The sequence below is a fragment of the Carassius gibelio genome, chromosome B8 (genome assembly GCF_023724105.1).
Source record: "Carassius gibelio isolate Cgi1373 ecotype wild population from Czech Republic chromosome B8, carGib1.2-hapl.c, whole genome shotgun sequence".
Taxonomy (NCBI): Eukaryota; Metazoa; Chordata; class Actinopteri; order Cypriniformes; family Cyprinidae; genus Carassius; species Carassius gibelio.
Window position 1 is genome coordinate 26932215 of NC_068403.1, and position 24891 is coordinate 26957105.

The 24891-nt window shown below is 36.4% G+C and overlaps 2 protein-coding genes across 2 annotated transcripts; one reads left to right on the forward strand and one right to left on the reverse strand.

The window, feature by feature from the left end:
• ppih (peptidylprolyl isomerase H (cyclophilin H)) lies at positions 1-23889 on the forward strand. The gene is made up of 9 exons (XM_052562976.1): positions 1-227; positions 15936-16000; positions 16861-16884; positions 18780-18824; positions 19282-19324; positions 22193-22285; positions 22797-22884; positions 22960-23000; positions 23454-23889. Exons 1-9 carry the CDS (start codon positions 162-164, stop codon positions 23520-23522), a joined length of 534 nt encoding a protein of 177 aa, XP_052418936.1. The 5' UTR covers positions 1-161; the 3' UTR covers positions 23523-23889.
• On the reverse strand, positions 6963-14031 carry LOC127963184 (probable G-protein coupled receptor 160). The gene is made up of 2 exons (XM_052562952.1): positions 13905-14031; positions 6963-9239 (listed from the first exon to the last, which is right to left on the reverse strand). The coding sequence occupies exon 2, from the start codon at positions 9187-9189 to the stop codon at positions 8143-8145; it is 1047 nt and encodes a 348-aa protein (XP_052418912.1). The 5' UTR covers positions 9190-9239; positions 13905-14031; the 3' UTR covers positions 6963-8142.
• Positions 23890-24891: the final 1002 nt, after the last annotated feature.

Below are 24891 nucleotides of genomic sequence, written 5' to 3' on the forward strand. Positions count from 1 at the left end.
CTTGTCCCTCTGTGGCATCCGTACAAAGTTTTTCCGGTTCCTGTAGTGACGTCACGGGTGCACATTTTTGAATCGTCTTGTGAAGCTCATGGTGTGATAATTTAAAAATATTAATAGCGCATATTTCTGCTGTCTGGAGTGATAAAAGCCTGAAAACAGCCATGAACGTTCAACCTTCAAACCCTAACAACCCGATAGTGTTTTTCGACGTCACCGTTGGAGGACAAGTAAGTTTAATCCCACTGCTGTTTTCATTAGCAGATCGGCTAACTGATGCTAAATCACGCGCAGCTGCGTTTATCTCCCACAGACTGCTGAGTGATGAAATAGCGTAAATAGCATCTGAGTGAAGCAGAGTGCACATAATGTGTCTTTAAACATGTATGCAACCTGAACAACATTAAACAGCCTGTGTAAAGGCACCGAGATGCCTCTTCAGAAGCGCTTCCTTGCTTGTCAATCGTGAATTTTGTCATTTGTCAAGATGGTCCTGCTTTAAAACGTCAACATTTAAAGAGACATCAAGCAAGTCTAAAGCATATAACCAGGTGTAGTCCCAATTTTAATGTTTGATTTTCCATCTCAAGTGGTCCAGAAATTAAATTGTTTGCTTGAAATTATTTATTAATTTATGAGTGGTTTAAATTACCTCAATCTATTGATATGGCAAAACCACCACTTTGTTTATTTTAGTTGTAGAAGTATTTTACTTTACTTGATTAAACCTTTGCTTGTTATTGTGTCATTTTGGGTTATTCCGAAGCTGAACTTTAGAGCACTTTACTGTGTGGATGTAAATATATAATAATAATAATAATTTAGCATGTCCAAATGTAATGATCAAGATTACTCAGGGTTCAGTTTATAATGGGGAATCATTCAAGTCTAAAGGTGATGGTTGAGAGTTATATTCAAGGACAATTCAAGGACATGTTTTTATAACTATCCCTCACTTTGAAGTTGATTATCTCACAGTTATCTGGAGTACTGCTCCTTTATGGCAGCATTGTGCTGTAAAAATGTTGAGATTTCACTGGTTACAAAACTAAGTCTAGTTGAAATCTGGGGAAAAACACATTTTGTGTGTTTTGATAAATTAATATTTGTAATATGAGTAGGGGTGTAGCAGTACGCAAAAATCATGGTTCCGTAGGTACCTCTGTTTTAAAGTCACGTTTCGGTTCATTTTCGGTACAGTAAGGGAAAGAAATGCAAACTTAAACTGCAGGTTGTTTATTACTATAAACTTTTAAAAAAAATTTGTTTACACTTTTTAAAATAAAATAATATATATATAAAATAAAGTAAAGAATAAGAAATAAAATACTGCTGCAAAGTTCTCCACTAAATAAAATACACTCAGTCTCAGTCCCAATATCATATAGTAAAATATAATGAAAAATATAAATAAATAACTATGATTACAGTGCAGCATTACTAATCCCAGCTTGTAGACCTGCTCATATTTAAAAAAAAATATATCACTTTTCCAGCATCAACAGTTTCAGTTTTTAGACCTGCTCAGATTTCGTTATTGTGTTGGACTGATCAGAATTAAGAGCAAAGGTCTGGTTAAATGCCGACGGGAGCTGCGTTTGAATTACAATCGTTTTTTTTCCTAGTTATAGTGATGTTCACACTCGCGTGATGCCTTTTGAAAACCTTAGGCCGGTGACACACTGGCATATTGCATCTGTCAAACATAGTCTATTTTGCCGTTAATACTGTGACGGTGTCCTTTATCAGTAGGCTTTATATTTATGCTCAACATGAAGTACAGATATTGTTGTCGTGAAGACAAGATCCTGGTCTGTCGGCGGCCTCCCTCTATGTCACCTATAGTAGTAGCAGCGCGCCAGAGCCGCTTCAGGCACGATTCTGGTGTGTAAAGACCATAGACTGTATAAAAACATAGACGTAGTGTCCGTGACGTCACCCGTAGACTCCTGAAGTGTGTTTTTGAAGCCTAAAGTGTGTAGAGCGGGCCGTCGCCATCTTGGCAGCGCGTCACCGCGCGACTCTCCCCGACAATCAAAAATGGGCAAAAAAGGCGGGAGCTAATTGCTGAAGCCACACCCACCCAGCACGACTGCATTATCAGCAGCGGCAATCCACCTGTGACTCAAGTGGCTACGCCCTTAATTATGCAGAACTTTAAGTCTTAATATAATTTAAATGGATGAGTTATAAAAAAAAAAAATCACCCCCCTCACAGTTATCATGAAGGGCAAAATTTGCTATTTAGACCAAAACAATTTTTGGCACCAGTCTGTAAACATGTCTTTTCCTGCTGTAAAGTTGGGCATTTTAACATGGGGAGTCTATGGGACTGACTCCCTTTTGCAGCCAGCCTCAAGCGGCCAGTCGATGAATTACAGTTTTAGTCACTTCCTTATTGGCCTCACGAGAGAGAGCGGGAGGTTGGTGCTCGGTAAAGACACAGAAAATGTGAGGCAGCCGTCACGCAACTGACACACAGCAGAAACGTCACGCTCGTCGCTCACGCCACGCATCCAGTAGGTGTTTCTCAATGTCAAGGAAGGATCCTCGGAAGCCAGTATTTCGAGGATGCTACGTCATCGACATCCGTCAAAGGACTGTTCCAATGTCGAGGATCCTCGGAATTTCAACCAAGGACTGAGTCCTTCGTTCGAAGAATATCCCATACACAGGAAAGGATGCATATGTGTATCCTTCGCGCTCTCAAATCACCCACAATCCTATGCGCGCAGCTTTGCTATCTAACGTTAGTTCAAAAATTAAAAAATGTCGAACATTAACGTAGTCGGAGCGTTAACGGTTTTTATTTACTTTACCAAACATTTGTTATGACTGTAGTAAATATAAGTAAAGTTTGACGTTTAAATGCCAGTACAAATTATTGATATTGTAAATTATACAAATACAAATGGTTAACTGAACCGGACCTGTCATTTAACAATTGGTTGCGTCAACGGCATTTATTTTATAAATAACTAGTTAAGTTCAAAGTAATTTAATGATACCATTCACAGCGTTATTCAAACGGACCTTTTCACTGACGTAATGACGCAATTACCTGCACTTGCTAGCCTGTTCCATTTACGTGTTCTCCGTATGCTAAAGAGGACTCTCACCTAGCCTCTGAAGGAAGTGACTTGGAAGGATCAGTCCTACCAAGGAAGTATCCTTGACATTGAGAAACGCCTAGTGTGTCACCGGCCTTAGAATCAGCTGTTGGGCAGGATTTGCGCTGAACGCGGAGACTTCCGCCACTTAATATGTTCGTTTGGAAACACGAAAATGTACCTACGTTCCCCGTACAAAATATTGCATTAGGTCATTCGGTACACACGTGCACTGTACCGAAAGCCCTGTACCGAAACGGTCAGGTACAAATACACGTACTGTTACACCTCTAAATATGAGCGTAACAAATATTAAAATCTAATTTGTAAGTCGCTTTGGATAAAAGCGTCTGCTAAATGATTAAATGTGAAATAGAGCAGTATTGTACAATTATTATGTTTATTTTATGACTGACATACACTAATACCAGTGAAAGGTTTTTGAACAGTAAGATCTTTAAATATTTTTAAAGAATTCTCTGCATTTATTTGATCCAAAATACAGCAAAAGCCGTTATAGTGTGAAATATTTTTACTATTTAAGATTTATTTTGAACATTTTTTTAAATGTAATTTATTCCTGTGATTTCAAAGCTAAATTAATATGTAACAAAGGATTTCTATTTAAGATGAATGCAGATAAGTCTTTCTTGAGCATTAAATCAGAATGTGTGACTGAAGTAATGATGCTAAAAATTAAGCTTCGAAATCGCAGGAATTAATTGAATTTTATAATATGTTCAAATAGAAAACCGTTATTTTAAATAGTAAAAATATTGTAGAATTTTTCTGGTTTTGCTGTAGTTTGAAACCAATAAATGCAAAGAAAAAAATCTTAAATGTTGAAAACATTTGACTGGTAGTGTACAAAAGCTTATGCTTGTCAGAAAGGTGTTCTCAGCTGAGAAAAGATAAAAAATGTTGTTAAATGAAAGTAAGACAGTTCAAATCTCACGAAAATATGAGGACACAGTAAATTCAAAAACAGAATAAAAAAAAGTATCTTGAATAAATAAAATGAACCTTTTTTACAACAACAATAAATAGATTGTTGCTTCAATGCAAACCAATGTTTTATTTTCAATATGTACTCGTTTGCTTTTATTGTGATCAATCGTTCCCACAGAGCTTTAGTTTTGTAAAATTGCTGGAGCATCTTTTGCGTCGCTGCCTCTATTTAAAAATAAATAAATGAAAATAAATGAATAATAATCAAAGCTAAATTCTGTGTCATAGTGAGACCTGCAATTGAGGTAAAGGGGCCAGTCAGTTGAAATACTGTTTTAATAGTATAGCCTCAAGATGCAAACGATATGCGTGTAAACAATGTTATTTTAGTGTGCGACATTATTTTCAGTTTTACAGCATAACACCAAAAATCCTAAAATAACTGTACAAAAAAGACGAGCATCTTTATAGTTCAAATAATTTATTAATAATTTTTCAAACGTTTAACCAGTAATAATAATAATAATTTGTGGTGGGGTGGGCGATATTATGGAAGTTCTAAGCGGCCATGCATTATAATTTTTTTCCTTCTTGTTTTCTCGTTTTCTCGACATAACGAAAGTCGTTTTCTCATTATAACGACATGACAGTTTTACTGTTGCTATAGTAACAAACTCAACTTTGACAAGCATCTGATGGACAGCCATGCAGGTGCTCTTTCTGTAGCCTATATTTCAGCTAATTTTGCTTCGCCTATATTAACGTCTACAATACTGTACATAAATAAAGGCTGATCAATCACTGTTGATTTTTCTAGAGACAGTACACCAAACATTTTGTTTTTGTAATTAACATGTTTAAATGACAACACCGCGAACACTTCAGAAGGATGCAGAACTATTCTACGTTTTTTTAGAGCTGCTTGGATTAACCTCCCTTTTTAAAGCTGCAGTAGATAACTTTTGTAAAAATTTATTTTTTACGTATTTGTTAAACCTGTCATTATGTCCTGACAGTAGAATATGAGACAGATAATCTGTGAAAAAATCAAGCTCCTCTGGCTCCTCCCAGTGCTCCTATTGCCATTTGCAGAAATACATCGCTCCCGGTAAGAAACAACCAATCAGATCTGCGGTCCGTAACTTTGTTTGTGTTCAAAATTTACAAAATGTATATAAGCGAGTACACCATGAATCCATTTTCCAAACCGTGTTTTTAGCTTGTCCTGAATCACTAGGGTGCAACTATAATAAGTGTTTATATTCTGACTATTTTAGATTGCTTCGGGGGTAGGGCTGCACGATGTGTCGTTTAAGCATCGATATCGCGATATTTTTATTAGGTCAGTAAACGCAAGTCCTAATGTATCATTTGCATTATCAACGTGAATATTAACGTAGTTGATCCGTTATTCATTAACTGTACGGGCCAGCTGCTCCCCAGCCCTTGACGAATTTGATTCGCGGATTAATTGCACAGTTTAACCATCATAGAGTCAAAGTTTAACATTGACAGGACTGAAAAACACATGCAAGTTTAAAAGGGCAGAGAGAGAGATAGAGAGAGCGCACGCGAGAGAGACCGAGAGAGAGAGCGTGCACGCGAGAGAGACAGAGGGAGAGAGCGCGCGCGTGCGAGAGAGGGAGAGAGAGAGAGAGAGCGCACGTGAGATAGAGAGAGAGAGAGCGCATGTGAGAGAGAGAGAGAGGGAGAGAGCAAGAGAGAGCACGCACGCGAGAGAGAGAGAGAGAGAGGGAGAGAGCAAGAGAGAGCACGCACGCAAGAGAGACAGAGTGTGAGAGAGCGCGCGACAGACCGACAGACCGACAGACAGACAGACAGACAGACAGACAGAGAGAGAGAGAGAGAGAGCCGGCGCGAGAGAGACAGAGAGAGAGCGAGTCGTCTTCAAACAACACGAATGCTGTATTGCTCTCTCTCACGCGCGCATATTAATCAATTGACACAATGGTGTCGATGTTTAAATCATTTAAAATGAGAATGTAAGTGTGCTCACCCCATTTTTGTTCGTAAGAAAAAATATCGCAATATATATCGCAGAAAAGTAAAATATCGCAATGTCATTTTTTCCCAATATCGTGCAGCCCTATTCGGGGGTACGGCAGCGGAGTAACCCAGTACCTTTGTGATTCTTCATAGACATAAACAGAGGGAAGTAACTCTGGCTACGATGTTCTTCCGCAAGACGCAAGCAGTTCTGTTTATTAACCGCTAGAGCGTCAAAAGTTACCTACCGCAGCTTTAATTTTCCCTTTATTTGAAATAAATTATGTATAATTTATAATTTTTAGTGGTCATTATATGCTGTGACAGATTTCATGTTCTGTTTGAAAAGATAATTCATGTGCAGTGTATGTGTGTGTGCAGAAAAAAAACTGAATAGCTTATGCATTTTACATATACATCACATTTCTCATTAGTATGGTTAACAATAAAGATTAATAAGAAGGAAAATAAGCACATCATAAATAGCCTACATCGTTAAATCCCGTCCTACTGTAGATAAGCAAAACATCTCCGCTTATTAACTAACAATCATGTGCCTCGAAGAAGCACAGATAAAGATATAGGTGCAAACATAATACAGTGACGTCAACCTTGGTTTGGATAAGCAGTTATTTTATGACCCAGAACGCGTTGGTGAAACTCATGCATCTAGCAAGAACTTAATACACAAAAGAATCATATTGATTCAAGCATTTAACATTTATGGATTATGGACTTTCGTTATAACGAGAAAACCACTTTCGTTATGTCAAGAAAATGAGAAAGTTAAGTCATTGTAACGAGAAAACGACTTTCGTTATGTTAAGATAACGAGAAAACAAAAAGGAAAAAAAAATTATAATGCATGGCCGCTGAATGAATGTCAAACTACACATAATATACAAATAAAACAAACAGTGCTTTATTTTCAGGTACAGTAGGTGTATTTAGCAGAGCATTCATGAAATTGAATGAACAAATATAAAAATAAAACACTGTATCAACTGATTCCTAAAGGACCTGTATTACATTTTTTTCAGTTAATAAAAGTCGGTAGCACTTTATTTGACAGTCCTGTTCCTCATGTACATACTATGTACTTATTATAGTAATTAAAATAACTATGTAATAACTAGGTACTAACCCTGAACCTACCCCTAAACCTAACCCTACCCCTTGTATTACCAGAACTTTCTTAGATAAATACACTGTAAGTGCACTATAAGTACATGTTAGTACACGTACTGTAAAATAAAGTGCAACCGAAAAGTCAGTGATTTTTATTAACGTTAAAGGAATAGTTCACCCAAAGTTAAATTCTGTCATCTGTCTGTCAATTATGTCCATAGTGTTTTAGTTTTATAACATCATTTACTCATTCAAAAGTGGTTTTAACCTGAATGAGTTTCTTCTTCTGAACATAAATGCTGTTTTGAGGAATGTGGAAAATCAAAGTTGCTGGTCCACAGTGACTTCCAGAGTATTTTTTGTTACTATCAAATTCAACGTAGACCAGCAACTGTTTGGTTACCCACATTCTTCAAAATATCTTCTTTTGTGTTCAGCACAAGAAAGAAATTAATACAGGTTTGCAACAACGTGACCGTAAGTAAATTATGACTGAAATTACATTTTAGGGTGATCTATCCCTTGACAGCAATGACAGTAGGCTGCATGTTTAATAGGCTTACTGTCCCTTTAAGACCTGCAAGCATCTTATATACAGGTCAGGCGCACATACGTTTTTCATACATATCTATACACGTACTGATCGCAAACTTTTGAATGGCATTGTATCATTGCAACTTCTATCTAAGCAGCTCACAATGTTTGTAACAGAGCGTTAGATTTGAACTCATTCCTTTGTATGATTGATAGTGTTCCTGTAGCTCAAGTGGTAGAGCATTGCGTTAGCAAGCGCAAGGTCGGGGTTTCGTATCCCAGGGAACACATGTTAGGAGAAAAATTGTTAGCCTAAATGCAATGTAAGTCGCTTTGGATAAAAGTGTCTGCTAAATGCTTAAATGTAAATGTATGATTGCAAGACAGAGTATCATTGCAAGCCTTCAAATATTTTAGGCTAGACCTCTTGAAAAGGCACAGCAGGCTTGGGAAACATTTTGTATGTTCTCATTGTAAGCTTTGCGTCCACCGTTGGTGTTGTTCCTTTGCTCAATTGCCAGTAGATGTTCCACAAACAAGTGTCATCTGGGAACTTTCTTAAAGGTCCAGTCCTAGCACTCCTAAACCAAAAAGCAATGCCCACCAGCACACTGTTGGCACAGGCCATCCACAGAAGATTGACACTGGCATAAGCTGGCACCACAAAGCCCAGGAAGGCACACACCACACACATTAGCAGGTAGGGTATCCAGTTCAAAGCGAATCCTAGTGTCAGACTGACAAAGAGAGGAGGGGAACTTTCTTGAATTCCAGAACTTCCAGCTTCCCCCTCCTGATTGTAAGCTAACATTTGACCTTTCTCTGAAGCAAATGCTGTGTCTCTCAGCTCTGCCAGTTTATTGGCTCTTCGGATCCAACCAGTCGTCGTCTTGAAATAAAACAGAAGTATGAGACCCACTGCGATGGATATCTGCATACTAAATTGAAACACTACAGTAGATCCGTGAACGCGGCACACCAGGACTCTCGCGGTGTCTTTGTAAATCTCCATAGGTTGCGTGTCTGTGTAGTTGTAGGTGTAACAGCACGCTGATGCCCACAGAAGCACAACCACAGTGCAGTAACATACAGTCCTGCGCCAGGAGCTTGACCTAACGTCTAGGTGTGGGTAGCTGGCGTAGTCAAGTGCCCCACAGATCAGTATGGGCAGAGGAAGCAGGGCGTAGACGGCCGATCCATGCGCCAGGATGAAGCACATGGAGGTGGAGGTCGGTAGGGTTTCTTTGAAGAGCCACGCGCCGGTGACCGCAGTGACCAGCAGCACGTCTGCCACATACATGGAGACGCTGCAGAGCCCCAGCAGGGACTTGAGAATGCTGTGCCTCCAGAAAGACAGGACAAACGTGTTCAGAGCTACTTTGGAGCACAGAATGAGCAGGTATTGCAGGGTCTCATCATGGGGAAAGCTCTCATTGACCCCCGGTGACCTGATGACGGCCATCATGATCGCTGATGATGCTTGCTAGGTACGTGATGATACGTGCTCAGTTCACCCTGAAAAATAAAAAATTATTGTTTAGCGCAGTTGCTTAAACAGTTTATCAATTTAGCACCATTTAGCTTATTTTCCAATAAAATCAGTTGTACTTTATTATTTTAAAGCTTTTAGCTGGAATAAGGTGGTTTCTAATGCAAAGAAGTCACTAAATGTGTCTACATCATAATAAACAGAAAAACTCGTCTACTTGCTAGTTTCACAGCCTTTTTGTGTTTATAATTGTTAAAGTGTTATCTGAGGTTTAATGGTGGAGACGCTGATGACCTTTAAGTTTATAGCCTACGTTTAGCTTTTTATTACTTCTTGTGGTTGTATCCATTTCAAAGTATAACTCATGTTCATTTGTCCTTCAAACTTATCACGATGAACAAAATATGAAGGGGTCATAAGATTTTGCTGGTCACATATCATCTAGCTTTCTGCACTAATCCAAAAGCCTTGTTCTCTTTGACTCGTTGGATAGAATTGGTGTTTTATTACCAAATGTTTTTTTGCTATATTCCAGTTTTGCGCAAGTACAATTCAAATCTTTGACTGTAAACATCTCAACTAACTCGATCTCCTATTTCATAGAGCACAGTTCTGACAAAACTACCATACCTCAGCTCACATTATTAAATTATTCCTAGACACATATGCAGGGATTTTCCTGCATAGAGAATTATGAGGGGGCTGCCTCCTTTTAGTTCATATGCGATCTGATGAACATTAACTCATTACGCAATCATATCTCTGTATGAATGAATGACGCGCAGTTTCGTTTACTTTACATACTGAATATATTTTAATTAACTGATGTGACATTGAATAAGTTCCATGATTTTAATTAATTAGACATGCTTTTTGATTATTAAACTATAATTTAGTCATTAAAAAGGATTCTAAAAAAAAGAGATGGGAGTAAAAGTAATTTTGAAATTAATTTTATTAAAAGCCTTAGCTTGGTGCTAATGTTAGCACTAATGCACCTGTTACCCTGCTGCAATAGCATTCATGATGTATCAGAAGAATTCACACAAAGTTGTACGAAAATATTTCATGTTTTCTAGAAAGACACTTTAAGTGGATAAATGTATATTGGATAAAAGCGATGTGGACCAGGAGACGATAAGGAGTGGATAAAGATTTTCAATTTCATGAAATGTTTAACAGTCAGTTGAAGGGTGTGGGTATATCGTGTACATGATCAGGATGGTTCCACCTCATTTTGAGCCAGGAAAAACCCTGGTATGGGATATCTTGGATCTAGATCCCTGTTTAGTTATTGTGAAAATCAAACAAATTTTTTCTGATCATCCTGCGATCAGTGACATTATGCATATCAGTTACAGATCATATCTCCCTGATGCTTAAATACTTTGCTTCTTTCAATGGAAGCATTTGCTAAACATTTATCAACCAGGATATCAAAGGAATGGCCTTCTCAGTTAAGTATTTAAATAGTATCCAAGAGTTAAACACAAGTGACCAGACTTAAAGAACTGGCTAAATAAAATTAGATGCTACACTGACCCTGATATCATCCCCTAATTCACACAAACAACAATTAAACACAAAATTATATTTTTTGTACCAAACATGGAAGCTTTTATAAACAAAACGCTCTATTTGAGCATATGAAGATAGCAATGTATGGAGTTTTGGATAATCAGTGGACACAAAAGATGGAAGATTATGAAAGATAAACGAGGCCTGGCCATTCACAGATCACTCGTTGCTTTTATGAGTTCTATTTAGAGATGTTCCGATACCCTTTTTCTCTTCCCGATACCGATTCCGATACCTGGGCTCAGGGTATCGGCCGATACCGAGTACTGATCCGATACCTGGGTGTATATCTGTATATACAGCTGTATATACTACTAGCCCTGTGTAAATTGCTAGAATTTTTTTATGGTGTGCTTCAGACAGATCCCTCAATAAAACATGAACAAATACATGGTGAACTACTGTATTTATTACAGTATTTTTATTATCTAACATGAATTTGACAGTATTATTTATTTTCTTATGCAAAAAAGAACTTCAAATGCAGCCAAAAATCTAACACCGCAAACTAAAAAAGGTATTTAAGTTTTACAATATAACTGTATAAAAAAACTGCAACAAAAAAGATCTATTAATCAGATAATCTCTTTACAACAAAACAAGTAAAAAACAAGCAACCATCTAGGCATAATTATTATTATTATAGAGACGTATTATTATTACTGTAGGCTACAACAGTAGCTTTATATATTGTCAATTTACTCATGTAAACCAAACATTTATTTTAATGGGCTGCCATGAAGATCTTTGAGTGTCTGTGTTTATGATATGACAGTATTCTCAAATGAAACGGTAAATTCTCATGAAGTGACGGTTTATGCGTTCGTGTCCTCATGACACACAGCAGAGACTACAAAACAGCGAGCTCTCGCGCATCTGTGCCAGTCACCCACAGAGATGTAGATTTTGCGGGAGTAATATTTAAATAGTATTTTGCAGTTTAATATTCACAGACACTAGTATATATTCGGCTACTGTCTGGAGCCCTGCGCTTTGACTTACACGGAAGCGACTGAACGCAGCTGCCGGTACTGAATATACTCGAGAGTCTGTAACTACCGGTACTACAGAGACATACTGCTAACCACTGATCTATAATATAGTAGCGGCTTCACTGTGTTTTGGCAGTTTAGAATGTGATGAGTGATCCAGTCATATATAGATAAGGGCTGCTAACGCGTTTTCATTTCTTCTTCGCTGCTCTAAACAGGGGTTGCTTGTGGCAACACAGCACAACTTCCTGTGTTTTCAATGCATTTTGAGCAGCGAAGAAGAACCGTGCAGCGGTTAGGCAAAGCTTGCGGTCATAACTAGGTCTTTTTTAAGAAAATGGTATCGGATCGGTATATGGGTTCATGTACTCGCCGATGCCGATGCCAGAATTTGTTGTGGTATCGGAGATATTTCCGATACTAGTATCGGAATCGGAACAACTCTAGTTCTATTCAGAATTGTACACTTCTGAAACACATTTCATAAAACCCATTTTTCTTTATGTTTTGCCAGTACTCCAAAAGGCTCTCATCAAACGTCTTTTGGTACCCATTGCTGACCTATAACAAAAAATAAATCCAATGGAAATTTGAGTTCGACAATTGTTATACAGCAACATTTTACTCTAATATGTTTCTTACCTATGTTGGAGCAAGTATATCATTGTGTTTTGTCCTCAACTGTTTTGCTATGTCGTTATAATTGCTAATGTAAAATACCATAACATGTATCTCATTTAGTCATGTTGTTGTATCGTTAATACTTCATATCATAGCACTTATAAATCCCATTTACAAATGTTATTTGTTATTATGTACAGGTCCTTTGCCAAGAAACATTCAAATGGTTACAAAATGTGCTTGAAATATTTGATTCTAAAGGATTAATTGCTGTTGCCTAATCCGACCTGTAACTGTTTTTTTTTGTTTTTTATTAACCACAAATCTTACCATTACACTTTAGATTTCCAATAAGCTCAATATTAAATAAAAATTTTCCAGTGCTTTTTTTTATTGCATTGTAAAGTTAATGTCCCTGTAGCTCAAACAACATAAATGTAGAGATTCAGCATCTATGTACATAATCTTTATAATTAAAAACCCCGTAACCAGTACTGCTAGTCAAATGTTAAACTAGCTCCCTGCTGAGACTGATATGAACAGGTCCAGCAGGTTTTGTGGTCTTCCACTTTAGTTGCATTCATTGCTAGTGACAAATGTAGTAAAAAAAAAAACTTACAATAACCTTGCTTTATGTAATATTTAGAAGTGCCCACCATAACAATATCGTTTGTATTCATTACCATCATATATCACATTACCAGATACGGCCACGTGTCTAATTCAGAATTGTACACTTCTGAAACACATTTCATAAAACCCATTTTCTTGGTTTTGCCTGTACTCCAAAAGGCTGTCATCAAACTTTTTTTTGGCAGCCATTGCTGACACATGAACAAAGAATGGATCCAATGGAAATTTGAGTTTTTTCCCCCCTTCTCATCTTTTTTTTTTTATATATTTGAAAAATTATGTTATTCAGCATAAAACAAAACATTTTACTCTAATATGTTTCATATCTATGTTGAAGCAAGTTTATCGGTTGTGTTTTGTCCTCACCTGATTTGCTATGTCGTAATTATTACTATTAACATTTTGTATAAAATAGCATAACATTTATTTTATGTGCATCTCATTTAGTTATATTGTTAATTTTTCAGGGTTTGTATTTTTTTAATTGCATTGTAAAATGAACGTCCCTGTAGCTCAAACAGCATAAATGTAGAGATGCAGCATCTATGTACATGTAAACTATCATAATCTTTATATACTGTATGAAAACCCCGTAACCAGTACTGCTAGTCAGATGTTAAACTAGCTCCCTGATGAGACTGATATGAACAGGTCGAGCAGGTTTTGTAGTCAGCAACTTCAGTTGCATTCATTGCTAGTCACAAATGTAGTTGAACAGAGATGCCACTTTAAAAAGAAACTCACAATAACCTTGCTTGATGCAATATTTGATATTTTAAGCTTTCTAAATAGGTCTATCCCAGACATAGAAAGATGTTCACATGACTGCAATATAACAACATATAAAAAAAAAAAAACAATGAATACCTTATGAGATTGTAGACATTGTGATCGTGGCACACAGTCGTGAGCTCCATCAGTGTGTTGAGTGTCTGTCAGTAAGCCGTGTCTGGTGAGAAAATGAGCACATTCTTTAAACCACACCTATTTACCTGTAAATACATTCTTTTCCTGGACAATAAAAGGCGGTCCTGACTTCTGTGGACTCTGCCCATGTGACCATCTTTTTAAAACCTGACAGAATTTATTGCTAGTAGTGTTGCCTTTTTATTTTTTTGCCTCACTCATATATGCTTATGCTTTTACATTAACATTAAGATTAAGTGATTTTATTGGTTTATGCTTTTCTTAATGCTTTAAATCATGAAAGAACGCCCAGTATTTAGATAATTAGAGTGTGATTCAACTAGTAACACACCTTATAATGAAACATGATGTCTTTGTATTTTTGTTCCGAGTCTCTTCAGCTGTGGGTGGAGACCGCAGAATGTTATTGGGATGTATCATATTTCAACGGTTTTTAAAGCCATCTACTGGATAGTTTACCATCATGCTGCTTTAGGACTAATCCTGAAGCGTTTCATAACATTTCACAACAGAGTAACAGCAGACTTACACCTTCAGGGTTTGTTCATTTCCAAGATTTCAGTTGTCTGCAGTTCCATGTGGATAGAGAGAGAGTGTGTGTGTGTGTGTTTGTGTGTGTGTGTGTGTGCGTGTGTTTCTTACCTGCATCTGTGCAGCTCTCAGTTGGCACTAAACTCATTACTGAGAAATACACTTCTGTGAGGTCTGTATTTGTGTGTGGTTTTTTTTTTTTTTTTTTTGAATGGGAGTATGTAAACAACTGTTATGTTTAAGTAGTTCTTATGCATTAATAAAGGTACTTGATTCAAAAAAAAAATATATTGAATAATACAAAACCTTGTGGTCTTAATGCATTTAACTTTTTATTTGTTTTCACGCATAAATGTTGACACATGATCAGTGAATCAAATATGTGTTGTATTTACAAAAACAATCTTCTTTACATTTTGGTAAAAAACAAAAACGTTTTGGTGCATGTTTATTAACTGTACTTTACATAGACATTTATATTTAAACAACGTTATAATGTTTTTATTCCCAATATTTAATCATATTCTTTTATTTCTTTAAAGTCAAAAGTCAAATACACTTTTCCCCTTTTCATCATTTTTTCATTCATTTTTATTCAAACATCCTTGATATATGTTTCTACAAACTTTCAAAACAATCTTTGAATCTTTCCAAGACATGTTTGACACTAAAACAAAAAGTAAATGTAGGTTTTGACAACATTTCTCCAAACTGCAGCTCACCACTGCTTCTAGTTGGTTTAGAGGTATTGGTTCTCCAAACTGCCCACAAGTGAGTCAAATATAATCAGTTGAAGAGTTTGATCTAGTCGCAATGTGGTGCTTGGGAAAAAGTATAAACGTATAATTTTAGAGCATCTGTCAGCATGCTTTTTTAAAATAAAAAAATATTCCAATTGCATGAACCCAGTGAATCATGCACAATACCAGCAATTATCTATTTTAAAAGCAAACCGAGTTCAAATGTTGCCTAGCTGATGATGAAACGTGTGAAAGGCTCAGAATCGTGTAGATTTGCATTGAAGGAGAGATCCAGATCGTTTTAGAGACGCAGATGCAGAAATGTGGCGAGAGGAGTTGCTCTTTTGACTTGGGACGAAAGCCCTAGCAACCATCCAGAACTCCCTGCCAGCACCCTGGCAACCACCCACAACAAAAGCATTGCATGCTTCATTTCTCATGTGTGCTCATGACAGCAAGCTGCATCCATGTGTTCCTCAAGCACACAACAGATCATCCATCAGCGCTGAATGCCTCACATCTTTCATTTGAAATTCTCTATTTTTTGTTTGTTTGCGTTTAGTTTTACAGATGACTAAAAAGCCCATCCTATTGGTCACTGCAGCACAGAATGCAATATCTTTGTACATTGTCACTCTTGGTTTGTAATCCGCTTTTGTTTAATTTTTTAATTGATATATATATTTTTGTTTGTTTCCAGGAAGTGGGCAGAATGAAGATAGAGCTTTTTGCAGACATTGTTCCAAAGACTGCGGAAAATTTTCGGTGAGATGATTCCGTAATCCTTTCATGCATAAACATTGAATGCGCTTAGAATTCATAAAAGAATTCTGTTCATTTGAAAAACAACACAATAGGGCATGCATAACACTGACACTAGCCATCAAAAATTTATTTTATTTTTTTAAATCTTAAAGCCAAAGAATACTTTTTTATTATTATTTATTTATTTATTTATTTTTTTTCATTAAAACATATCATTATCTTATGCAGCAGTCACAAGTGATTGTATTTGAGGTCTGTTTATTGAAGCTTGGAAGCACTAGAACGTTTTATTTTCATTAAACAACATACAATTTAATGCAATAATTTAGTTTCCTCTTAAAATCTGTTTATTTAGCATAATGAAGCCTCTCCTTCATTGACATCCATAAAAAAAATTGTTATACAGTCTAATTTAAATAAAAAACTGCTCATGCTGCATGTATGCAGCATCTTTGTTTGGATCGTGATTAAGACACAGTGGTTGTCTTTAATTTTAGATGGAAAGAGCCCAAGCATAGCCTCAGTTTGTTTATATTAAGAGACCTTTTTTATTTGTTATTTATTTAAATTGGAGTGTGATTTAAATGTTCTATTTATTTTTGTCATTTGACACATTTCAATAATAAGATGTGCATCATTTTGTCCAAGCAATAATAAAATGACACCTTATCATTTATAATTAGTCTTAAATCAGTGTCGTATGGCATCATAAGTTGAGTGAATCATGACATCTCTAGTGTGCGTCATGCAGAATGTGTTCAGTACTAGCATGCTAATCTACGGTCTCCTCTAAATGTCTTGATTCTGTTGCGTTGCTTCAGGAATCATAACAGAGATGTTTTTCTTTCTGTGTCTTTCAGGCAGTTCTGTACTGGTGAATTCAAGTAAGTCAGATCTCAGTGAATTTAAGGGATAGTTCATCCCCTCTCAGGCCATCTGAGATGTAGGTGAAATCTAAGTAAAGAAGACTTTTAACTGAGACACTATTCCTTGGTGATTCATAACACTAGAGTAAAAAAAAGCATACATGCAACTAGGGCTGGGACAACGCGTCGAGGTCATCGATTTCGTCGACGCAAAATATGCGCATCGATTCGTTTCGAATCTAAACGTTTACCTTATGTGCGCTGAATATACGCGATGGCCGGATCAACATTCTGTCCAACGTTATGTAACCAATCCAGGGGTTTTTCTGCATTGATCTTTTTTTTGGCGGCTGTCAAAGACTTATTTGATCGGTGAGTGATGTAGAATAGAATGACTGCTGCGCCTGACAGGGCGCTTATGAGAGAGAGCCCCGGCTGTGCGTGCGCACTCAAACAACATGAGTGCTTCTTGCTTCTTTCTCTTCCTTGTGTATATTAACCAAAATCATTAGACACGATAGAAAAAGGGCGAAACGCCAAAGTTTCACGTGGAGCATTCAGAGATTTTTTTTCTCCATCACAGGCTGCTGGCTCCCACTGTTAATTTATTTTATTTATTTTTTTTGGAAAAGCACTCTCTGTATTAGCTTAAAGCCCTCAAGTTTACATTGGTTACTGTATTCTTTCTGTATTTCTTTCTATGTGTTCAGTATGCTAGTTTCAGTAAGCTATGTGTTTTCAAGGCTTCAAGGTTTTATTGAATGCTATCTTTATACAAGTGCAAAGGAATGCATTCTTAGTCAGTCTTTTATTTTGTAATTTTAAGAGCAATAAACATATATTGCAATGTTAAGGAATTCATGTTTTTTTTTTCATTCGGATATGTAAATCAACATGTATAAATTGTTAGTAGTCAATTAATGGGGAGATAATCGAAATCGAATCGGTCTGGAAAAATTAATCATTAGATTAATCGATGCATCGAAAAAAATAATCGCTAGATTAATCGTTTAAAAAATAATCGTTTATCCCAGCCCTACATGCAACACAAAATGAATACCTGTGGCTTCTTGTCTGGTCTTGTGAAGTCAAATTAGTCTGTGTGAAAAACTGAGGATCATTTACAGCATTATTACCTGTAATCCAGAGCTACAGGCAAACAGTCAAATCCAATTATTTTCCACGAACTGGTTCTTTTGGGCAGTTTGTTTCAATTAACTGGTTCAAATAACCGATTCAGCAGTCCGAAAGTGAGTTTTGATTGAATAACTTTGTAAATCTGCATTGCTCGAGTCATAAACCGTTTCACATGGTTCAGTCACGTTTGGTTAACGTGTTCATATAGTTCACTAAAAAGAAAGATTTGTGCGTTGACCAGACATCACTCCACACTGTTTGTCTGCAGCTCTAGATTACAGGAAACTATGGTGTAAATAATGTTCAGTTTCTTACACAAACCAATTGTTTCACTTCATAAGACCTCAATATGTCGCCTCAGTAGGGATTCATTTTGGGTTGTCTGTATGCCTTTTTTTATTTCCAAAGTGCTGGCAGCCACCAGGGACATGTTTCAGCTAAAAATCATCTTCACTCTTTCTACTGAAGAAAAGTTACCTACATCTTGAATGGCCTGAGGGTTGATTTCTGGGTAAACTATGCCTTTAATAAAGAGCTGTGCTGCTTCAACCGCATGTTTAGTTAAACCACATACTCGAATTACATTTAATGAGTTATTGTGACTGATGCTTTTAAGGATGTTGAAATCATTCGGTAAGTAACATGAATACAGGATAAGGTTACAGATTAAACACAGCTTGTATTCCATGGAGGCAGGTTGTGAGCGCAGCTCTTTCTTCCTGGTCTTGCTTTTATTTGCATATACCTTGTGTTTGTGCTGCTTTTGTTCACTGTAGGAAGGACGGTGTTCCTGTTGGCTATAAAGGCTGCACATTTCATCGGTGAGACACTTTAGTCTGTATTGTTCACTCTTATATTGTATAACAATGATAAATTGTGTTGGCTTAATTAGACTAGAGGTTTGTTTAGATCCATAAATCTAAGTATAAAACTTTTCAGACATCAGACAGGTGTTGGAGGTTTTTCATTAATCAAAACGAACCTTTGCCATTCAAAACGCACTTTGATATTGTCTATGCAAATGATGGCTTTCACTGCAAAGTTACACTGCGCTGAACTTGGTTCGAAGGCTTTATGTATATTTATAGTGACCAATAAAAATCTAATTAAAAGAAAATCACAATTGCATATTTACAGCAATGCATGTCTTGCTGCACATTTTACTCATAGAAATGTAAGAGGTTATTGCAAAATATTTGTTTAAAAACAAAAACCCTAAACAATAGAGGCTTGACTTTTAATTTAAACCTGCTCATGGGTGCTGTTTTCTTTCTGCAGGGTGATAAAGGACTTCATGATTCAGGGTGGTGATTTTGTCAATGTAAGTTTTGCTTTGTGATCCGGACAATGGAGCCGAATTGATCTTCAGGGTGTATGGCTTTTGACATGTTTCAGAACATTGTGTGCAAACAATGTTCGGGCTCTGTTTGCATATCGACTGCCATTCCTGATATCCTTTATATCTGTTTGAACAAGGATCGTGCCCTCATAAATGGACAAATAAGAATGTGCCTTTATATTTGCAGTCACCAGCTTTTGTATTAGTTTGATTTATTTGCAGCAGTCATTTTTGAGTCTTTCCCTCTCAGAAAATAGGGCCTTATCCAGTCTTGAAGCTTCAAACTGGTTTTGCCATTGGACATTTTTAAATGTTCAAATAATTCCAGCAATTTTACATTTCCTAAATGAATAAACCAATAGCACATTTCTAGACTTCATAGTTGAGCAGTGCCAAAACAATATTCAGAAATGACTAGCTTCCCTAAATTACAGTGGGGAAACAATGATGTAGGATTTACTTTGAAACTGGTTTCTCTCAGAAATTGATATTACATTTCACAAATGATTACAAAAGAAACAGCAAATAACAGGTTGAATTAAACATTACGTTTTGAAGTAGAAAGACTTAAATGGTGGTGTCTTGTCAAATGTACTCCAATAATATTTATAAAACGGATTAGTTCTGGTCCTTGATTCTGATTGGTTGAGCCGCGTTCGAAGCTGTTGTAAACTACACCACAAACATACTCCACTTTGTTGCAACCACAAATGTTTCTGAGGAGCTACATTGTTTGGTGGAAGAATACTGTTTTTATTAATATCTTTACACTTTATTTGCCGTTTTATTCTGTGAAACCTTACTATGTATGGAATAACCATTTTATAAAAGCAATAAGCCAGAGAAGCCGTGGTTTACAGTGAATTTATAACAGCTAATGGGGTTTTAGGCACACTCTTAGCGGTTATAAATTCACTGTAAACCACGGCTTCTTGGGGCTTATTACTTTAGTTTACATGTCCTAAAAACATGTTTACAGTGTATCTAAAATAGAAAAGCGCAAGGAAAAATACAGAGAATTATAGGATAGTTTCCTTTCGCTTTTCTGTCAAACAAGAAAGAGGCGTTATATACATAGACACCATAGTTTTCCCAGAACATTGATATTTACAGTTGTTTAACACCGTTTACACAACAGCAAGTCGAAATGTGCAGAGAACACCCCACACCTCCCCAGAAGCCTTGAAGCTGCCTGTAACTCTCTTTGCTTTTGGAAACCAGGGATGTCCAAATTATTTTGTGATAATTAACATTAGGCAGCTGCTATTTGCACTTGGTCTAAATAGAGATAGAGGCTATTTACACTAAGTGCTAATAGCAATAGATGCTGTTTACAGTAAGTGAAAATAGCATATTTTCTTAGCAATAGATGCTATTGACACGAAGTGCAAATAGCTGTAGATTATATTTACACTGTTAAAATAGCAGGATTTTCTGCTATTTATACTACTTACTGCAAATAGTGGCAATTATTTGCACCTCAGTATTGTACTACATTATAAAACAGTATGCAATAGCTTATTGAGTGTAAATGTACATTAATACAAATTATTAAATGGATGTCACCGTATTGGGACAATTAAGCCCTCCCTAATCCTACCCGATACTTTTCAACGTTTTGATTATTTCCTTCAGTTTCATTAAAAACATGCTTTTCTGATGTGTTTTGAAATGTGAAATGGGACAAAAAAAGTTAGCCAAAAGGTGGATTCGAACCCGGGTCGATAGCGTCAAAATGAGTATGACACATTTTACTGCCATTATTTGTATGAACGCCATCGTTTGTGTTTTGTAATGTCGGCTAGCTGAATCACACATCGGTGGGTTTAGTTGATATAAATGCCCTCTGCCAACAAGCCGGGCTATTTGTACTTTGTGTAAATATATCTCCGTTAACATTGTGCTACGAATGCTGTTGACTGCGCTTGACTTATTGAACTCTTGAGTCTCCTTTTGAATAACGCTGATGGCGTAATAAACTAGTTAAACTAACTATTGCTTCATTTTTGTTTTAATATGACATTGATTAATATATTTGTAATTGTTTAGGAAGGAGACAAATATATTAATCTTAATCCAAGATACGTGTTGGTCGCTCTGTTTGGGATATACCTTCACTAAAGTCATGAAAATAGTGGCATACAGCTCAAACACCATATTTTACTATGGGTGCATTGATTATTATGCTTAGTACTAGTGAGAAAATCCAGATAATCTCTTTCTTTGGCCCATTTCAGTTGAATTTGTGCCATTGGTCGTCCCTCTCCTCGTGTCTGATCTACTGACACCAGCGTTATTCAGATGTTCTGATTTCACATATTTTAATTGATCTTTGAAAGTATATTGTGTCAAATAATTTTCATTGTATTTTACAACTTAGAATTAATCATTTTTCATCTATAAATTATTATATTATTTTATGCCGCTGACCACTCTGCAGTGAAAATATCTGTATTAGAATTAAATTAAAACATTGAAAAACCCATTTATTGTTGGACTACACATGAAATAATTAGTTATAAATGTGCTAAAGAGCTCTGGTTGGTTTGAAAGCACAAAGTTTTAAGATTCGAGTCTTTATGACAGCAGCTTTTAATTAAGTAGTACAATAAACCAGTGCTGTAAATGATAAAAAGAAAAAACCCTGCAGAATTATGTGTGTCTTCAGTGTGTGTGTGTTTGTCTGCCTCTAGTGGTCATAGAGCCCTACTGTACACACACACACACACACACACACACACGTGTGGTTTTGGTTTCACATAAAGCTAGACTACATGTCTTAAAGTTTATTGAGTGATTCAGATTGTCTGGCTCTGTGTGAGCTATTTTAACTCTGTTGTTGTCCATCAGGGGGATGGCACTGGTATCTGCAGCATCTACAGGGGGCCGTTTGCAGACGAGAACTTCAGGACGAAACACTCGGGCCCGGGACTCTTATCAATGGTAAAGCTCCTGTACACACTGGCACTGTAAAACCATTGATGTACATTTACACTATGCTTTATGGCAGCAAATCAGTGACGTTAGATGAACCGTGCTAAAAAATCCCCATAAGTTATTACCAGTGTTTATATGCGTCCAGTGGGGAATATTTTTAATTTACACTTTAATCCACAATCCTACAGGAAAAACTAAACCAACTTTAGTGAATACAGAATGTTACATTTTGTCAAAATGTCAATTTATTTTTAGATATACTTTAAAAAATGTTTTATAATATAGTTTAAATGTAATTTTCTACCAAATAAGAATTTTTTCAATTTACTCATGTCCACATAAATTCTCAACTGTTCATGCAAAATATATATATTTTTTTTTTTTCTGTGGTGGACATTTTGAACATTGCTCATCAAAGACAAAGTGCTACATTGATATAGAATAAACACACGCCATCACATTGTTTGTTCACTGTTTTTTCCAGTCATTCGTGTAAAATATTAATTTTCCTTGGCAGGCAAACAGTGGACCGGGAACAAACGGCTGCCAGTTTTTTATTACCTGCACAAAGTGCGACTGGTTGGATGGGAAGCATGTGGTATTTGGTGAGTGAGACCGACCCTAGATTGACTGTAGTGAGTTGCTGCTCGCGTCATTAACTGCTCGGGTCTCTCTTACAGGAAAAGTGGTGGATGGTTTGCTTGTTATGAGAAAAATTGAGGTGAGACAATATCTTAGTTTTTTGTCAATTCTTTAAGGAATTTACTAGTGATCCTATTGATTGATCAGTTAACTTATGTGACAAGATAGAGATCTGCCGTGCTTTAAGTGTATGAAGAAATGGGATGTTTGTCTGAGAGATAATTCATTACGAGGTCTCAAACTTATCAGTGTTTAATTGTTGTTTTGTTTTTTGAGTGATAAACTACGATAACATCAAGAAAATGTAAACGAAACCGTCCAGACTGTTTTATTTCACATCCTTCTATGCTTTCTTTATTTCTGAATCCCATTATTTTCTAAATTACTTTTCTAAAGAATGTTTGAAACTTTGTATTGCTATCTTACTTGTATTATGCTAAATGAATAGTATATATTCATGTGTGTGTGTGTAGACCTGTGATCTGGGTAGTTTTTGTGATTTATATTTTGTTTTCTTATTTCTCTCGTACAGAATGTCCCAACAGGACCCAACAACAAGCCCAAGCTGCCCATTCTCATTGCCCAGTGTGGAGAAATGTGAAGTATTAGACTTCAGATCAGCTTTGAAGAAAACAGACAAGCCATTCTGGATTTGGGACTAACTAACCATCATCTCCATTGCAAAATATCATTTTGGTATAGGTCATTTTGAGGAATTGCCTGATTATTTGTGCAAACTCTTGGCTGAACAAGTTTGTAGTTTTTTTTATTGTTCAATGTAAGTTACACCCAAACTGAATGTTATGTCACGATTAGCTTGTCTGACTCTTTTATTAACATTTGCATATATGACCAAACTTGAAATTCAAGACTTGATTCTGCAGGACAAGGCTTTTATTTGTCTTTAGGAATGGCTGGTTGAGGGCTTTCTTACACTTAAATAAATGTTGACCTATTTTTTTTTTTAAGTGACTGTGGAACATTCTTTATTACCCTTTAAATTCAGAGAGAACTGAAATCAAGAGATGCTTCCTGAATCGTCAAGGTCTATGAGTTTATGATACTAAACCCACACCTAAAGGACCCGCCCCCTTGTGATTGTACTCCCTTTGTCTTCTTATTTCTGCTTACCCTAACCCAGAAAACCCTTCCCCCATCTGCTGGACTGGGTCCCACACACACAATAGGGCTCTTTCAGCTGAAGTGCAGGAAGAGTTTGGGCTCAGTGGGAGGCTTCTGGGGTCAATGTTAAAGCCCATCTTTGTATGGGACAACAGGGCCGGACCATTAACAATAAAATTACACTTCAACCGGGTTTCCTCGACAGTGCCAAAAACATATTTACATGACAAAAGGTAAGAGGGGAGTGTGGATCTGTCTCATCTGTGGTCGTTGACCTTCATTTATAATGCTGTGGGAGAAGACAGTGATGGGATTTGTCTCAAACACATCATCCTTAGATTGAAGTCACGGATCGATTCAGGTGATGATTCACTCCCTGATGAATGAAGCTATTCTATTTATCCTTTTAATAGTTCTACTTTCAATTCAAATTTACAAAACAATGTTGTTTCTACAAAATTTTGCCATTGAAACACTATAACAAATAACAATAAATCAGTATTTCAGTGATTTATAAAACATTACATATAAAATTACAATAGTGCTAAGTGAAAAAAATATATAAGTGTGTGTGTGTATATATTTCTTCTTACAAGCCTGCCAAACTTGCCATACTTGTCCCATATTTTTCTAATTGTACTGTCATGAACTTTAACATGTTAATTGAGGCCTGTAGAGTCTGCAGTCAAGTCAAGTCACCTTTATTTATATAGCGCTTTAAACAAAACTGATTGCGTCAAAGCAACTGAACAACATTCATTAGGAAAACAGTGTGTCAATAATGCAAAATGACAGTTAAAGGCAGTTCATCATTGAATTCAGTGATGTCATCTCTGTTCAGTTAAATA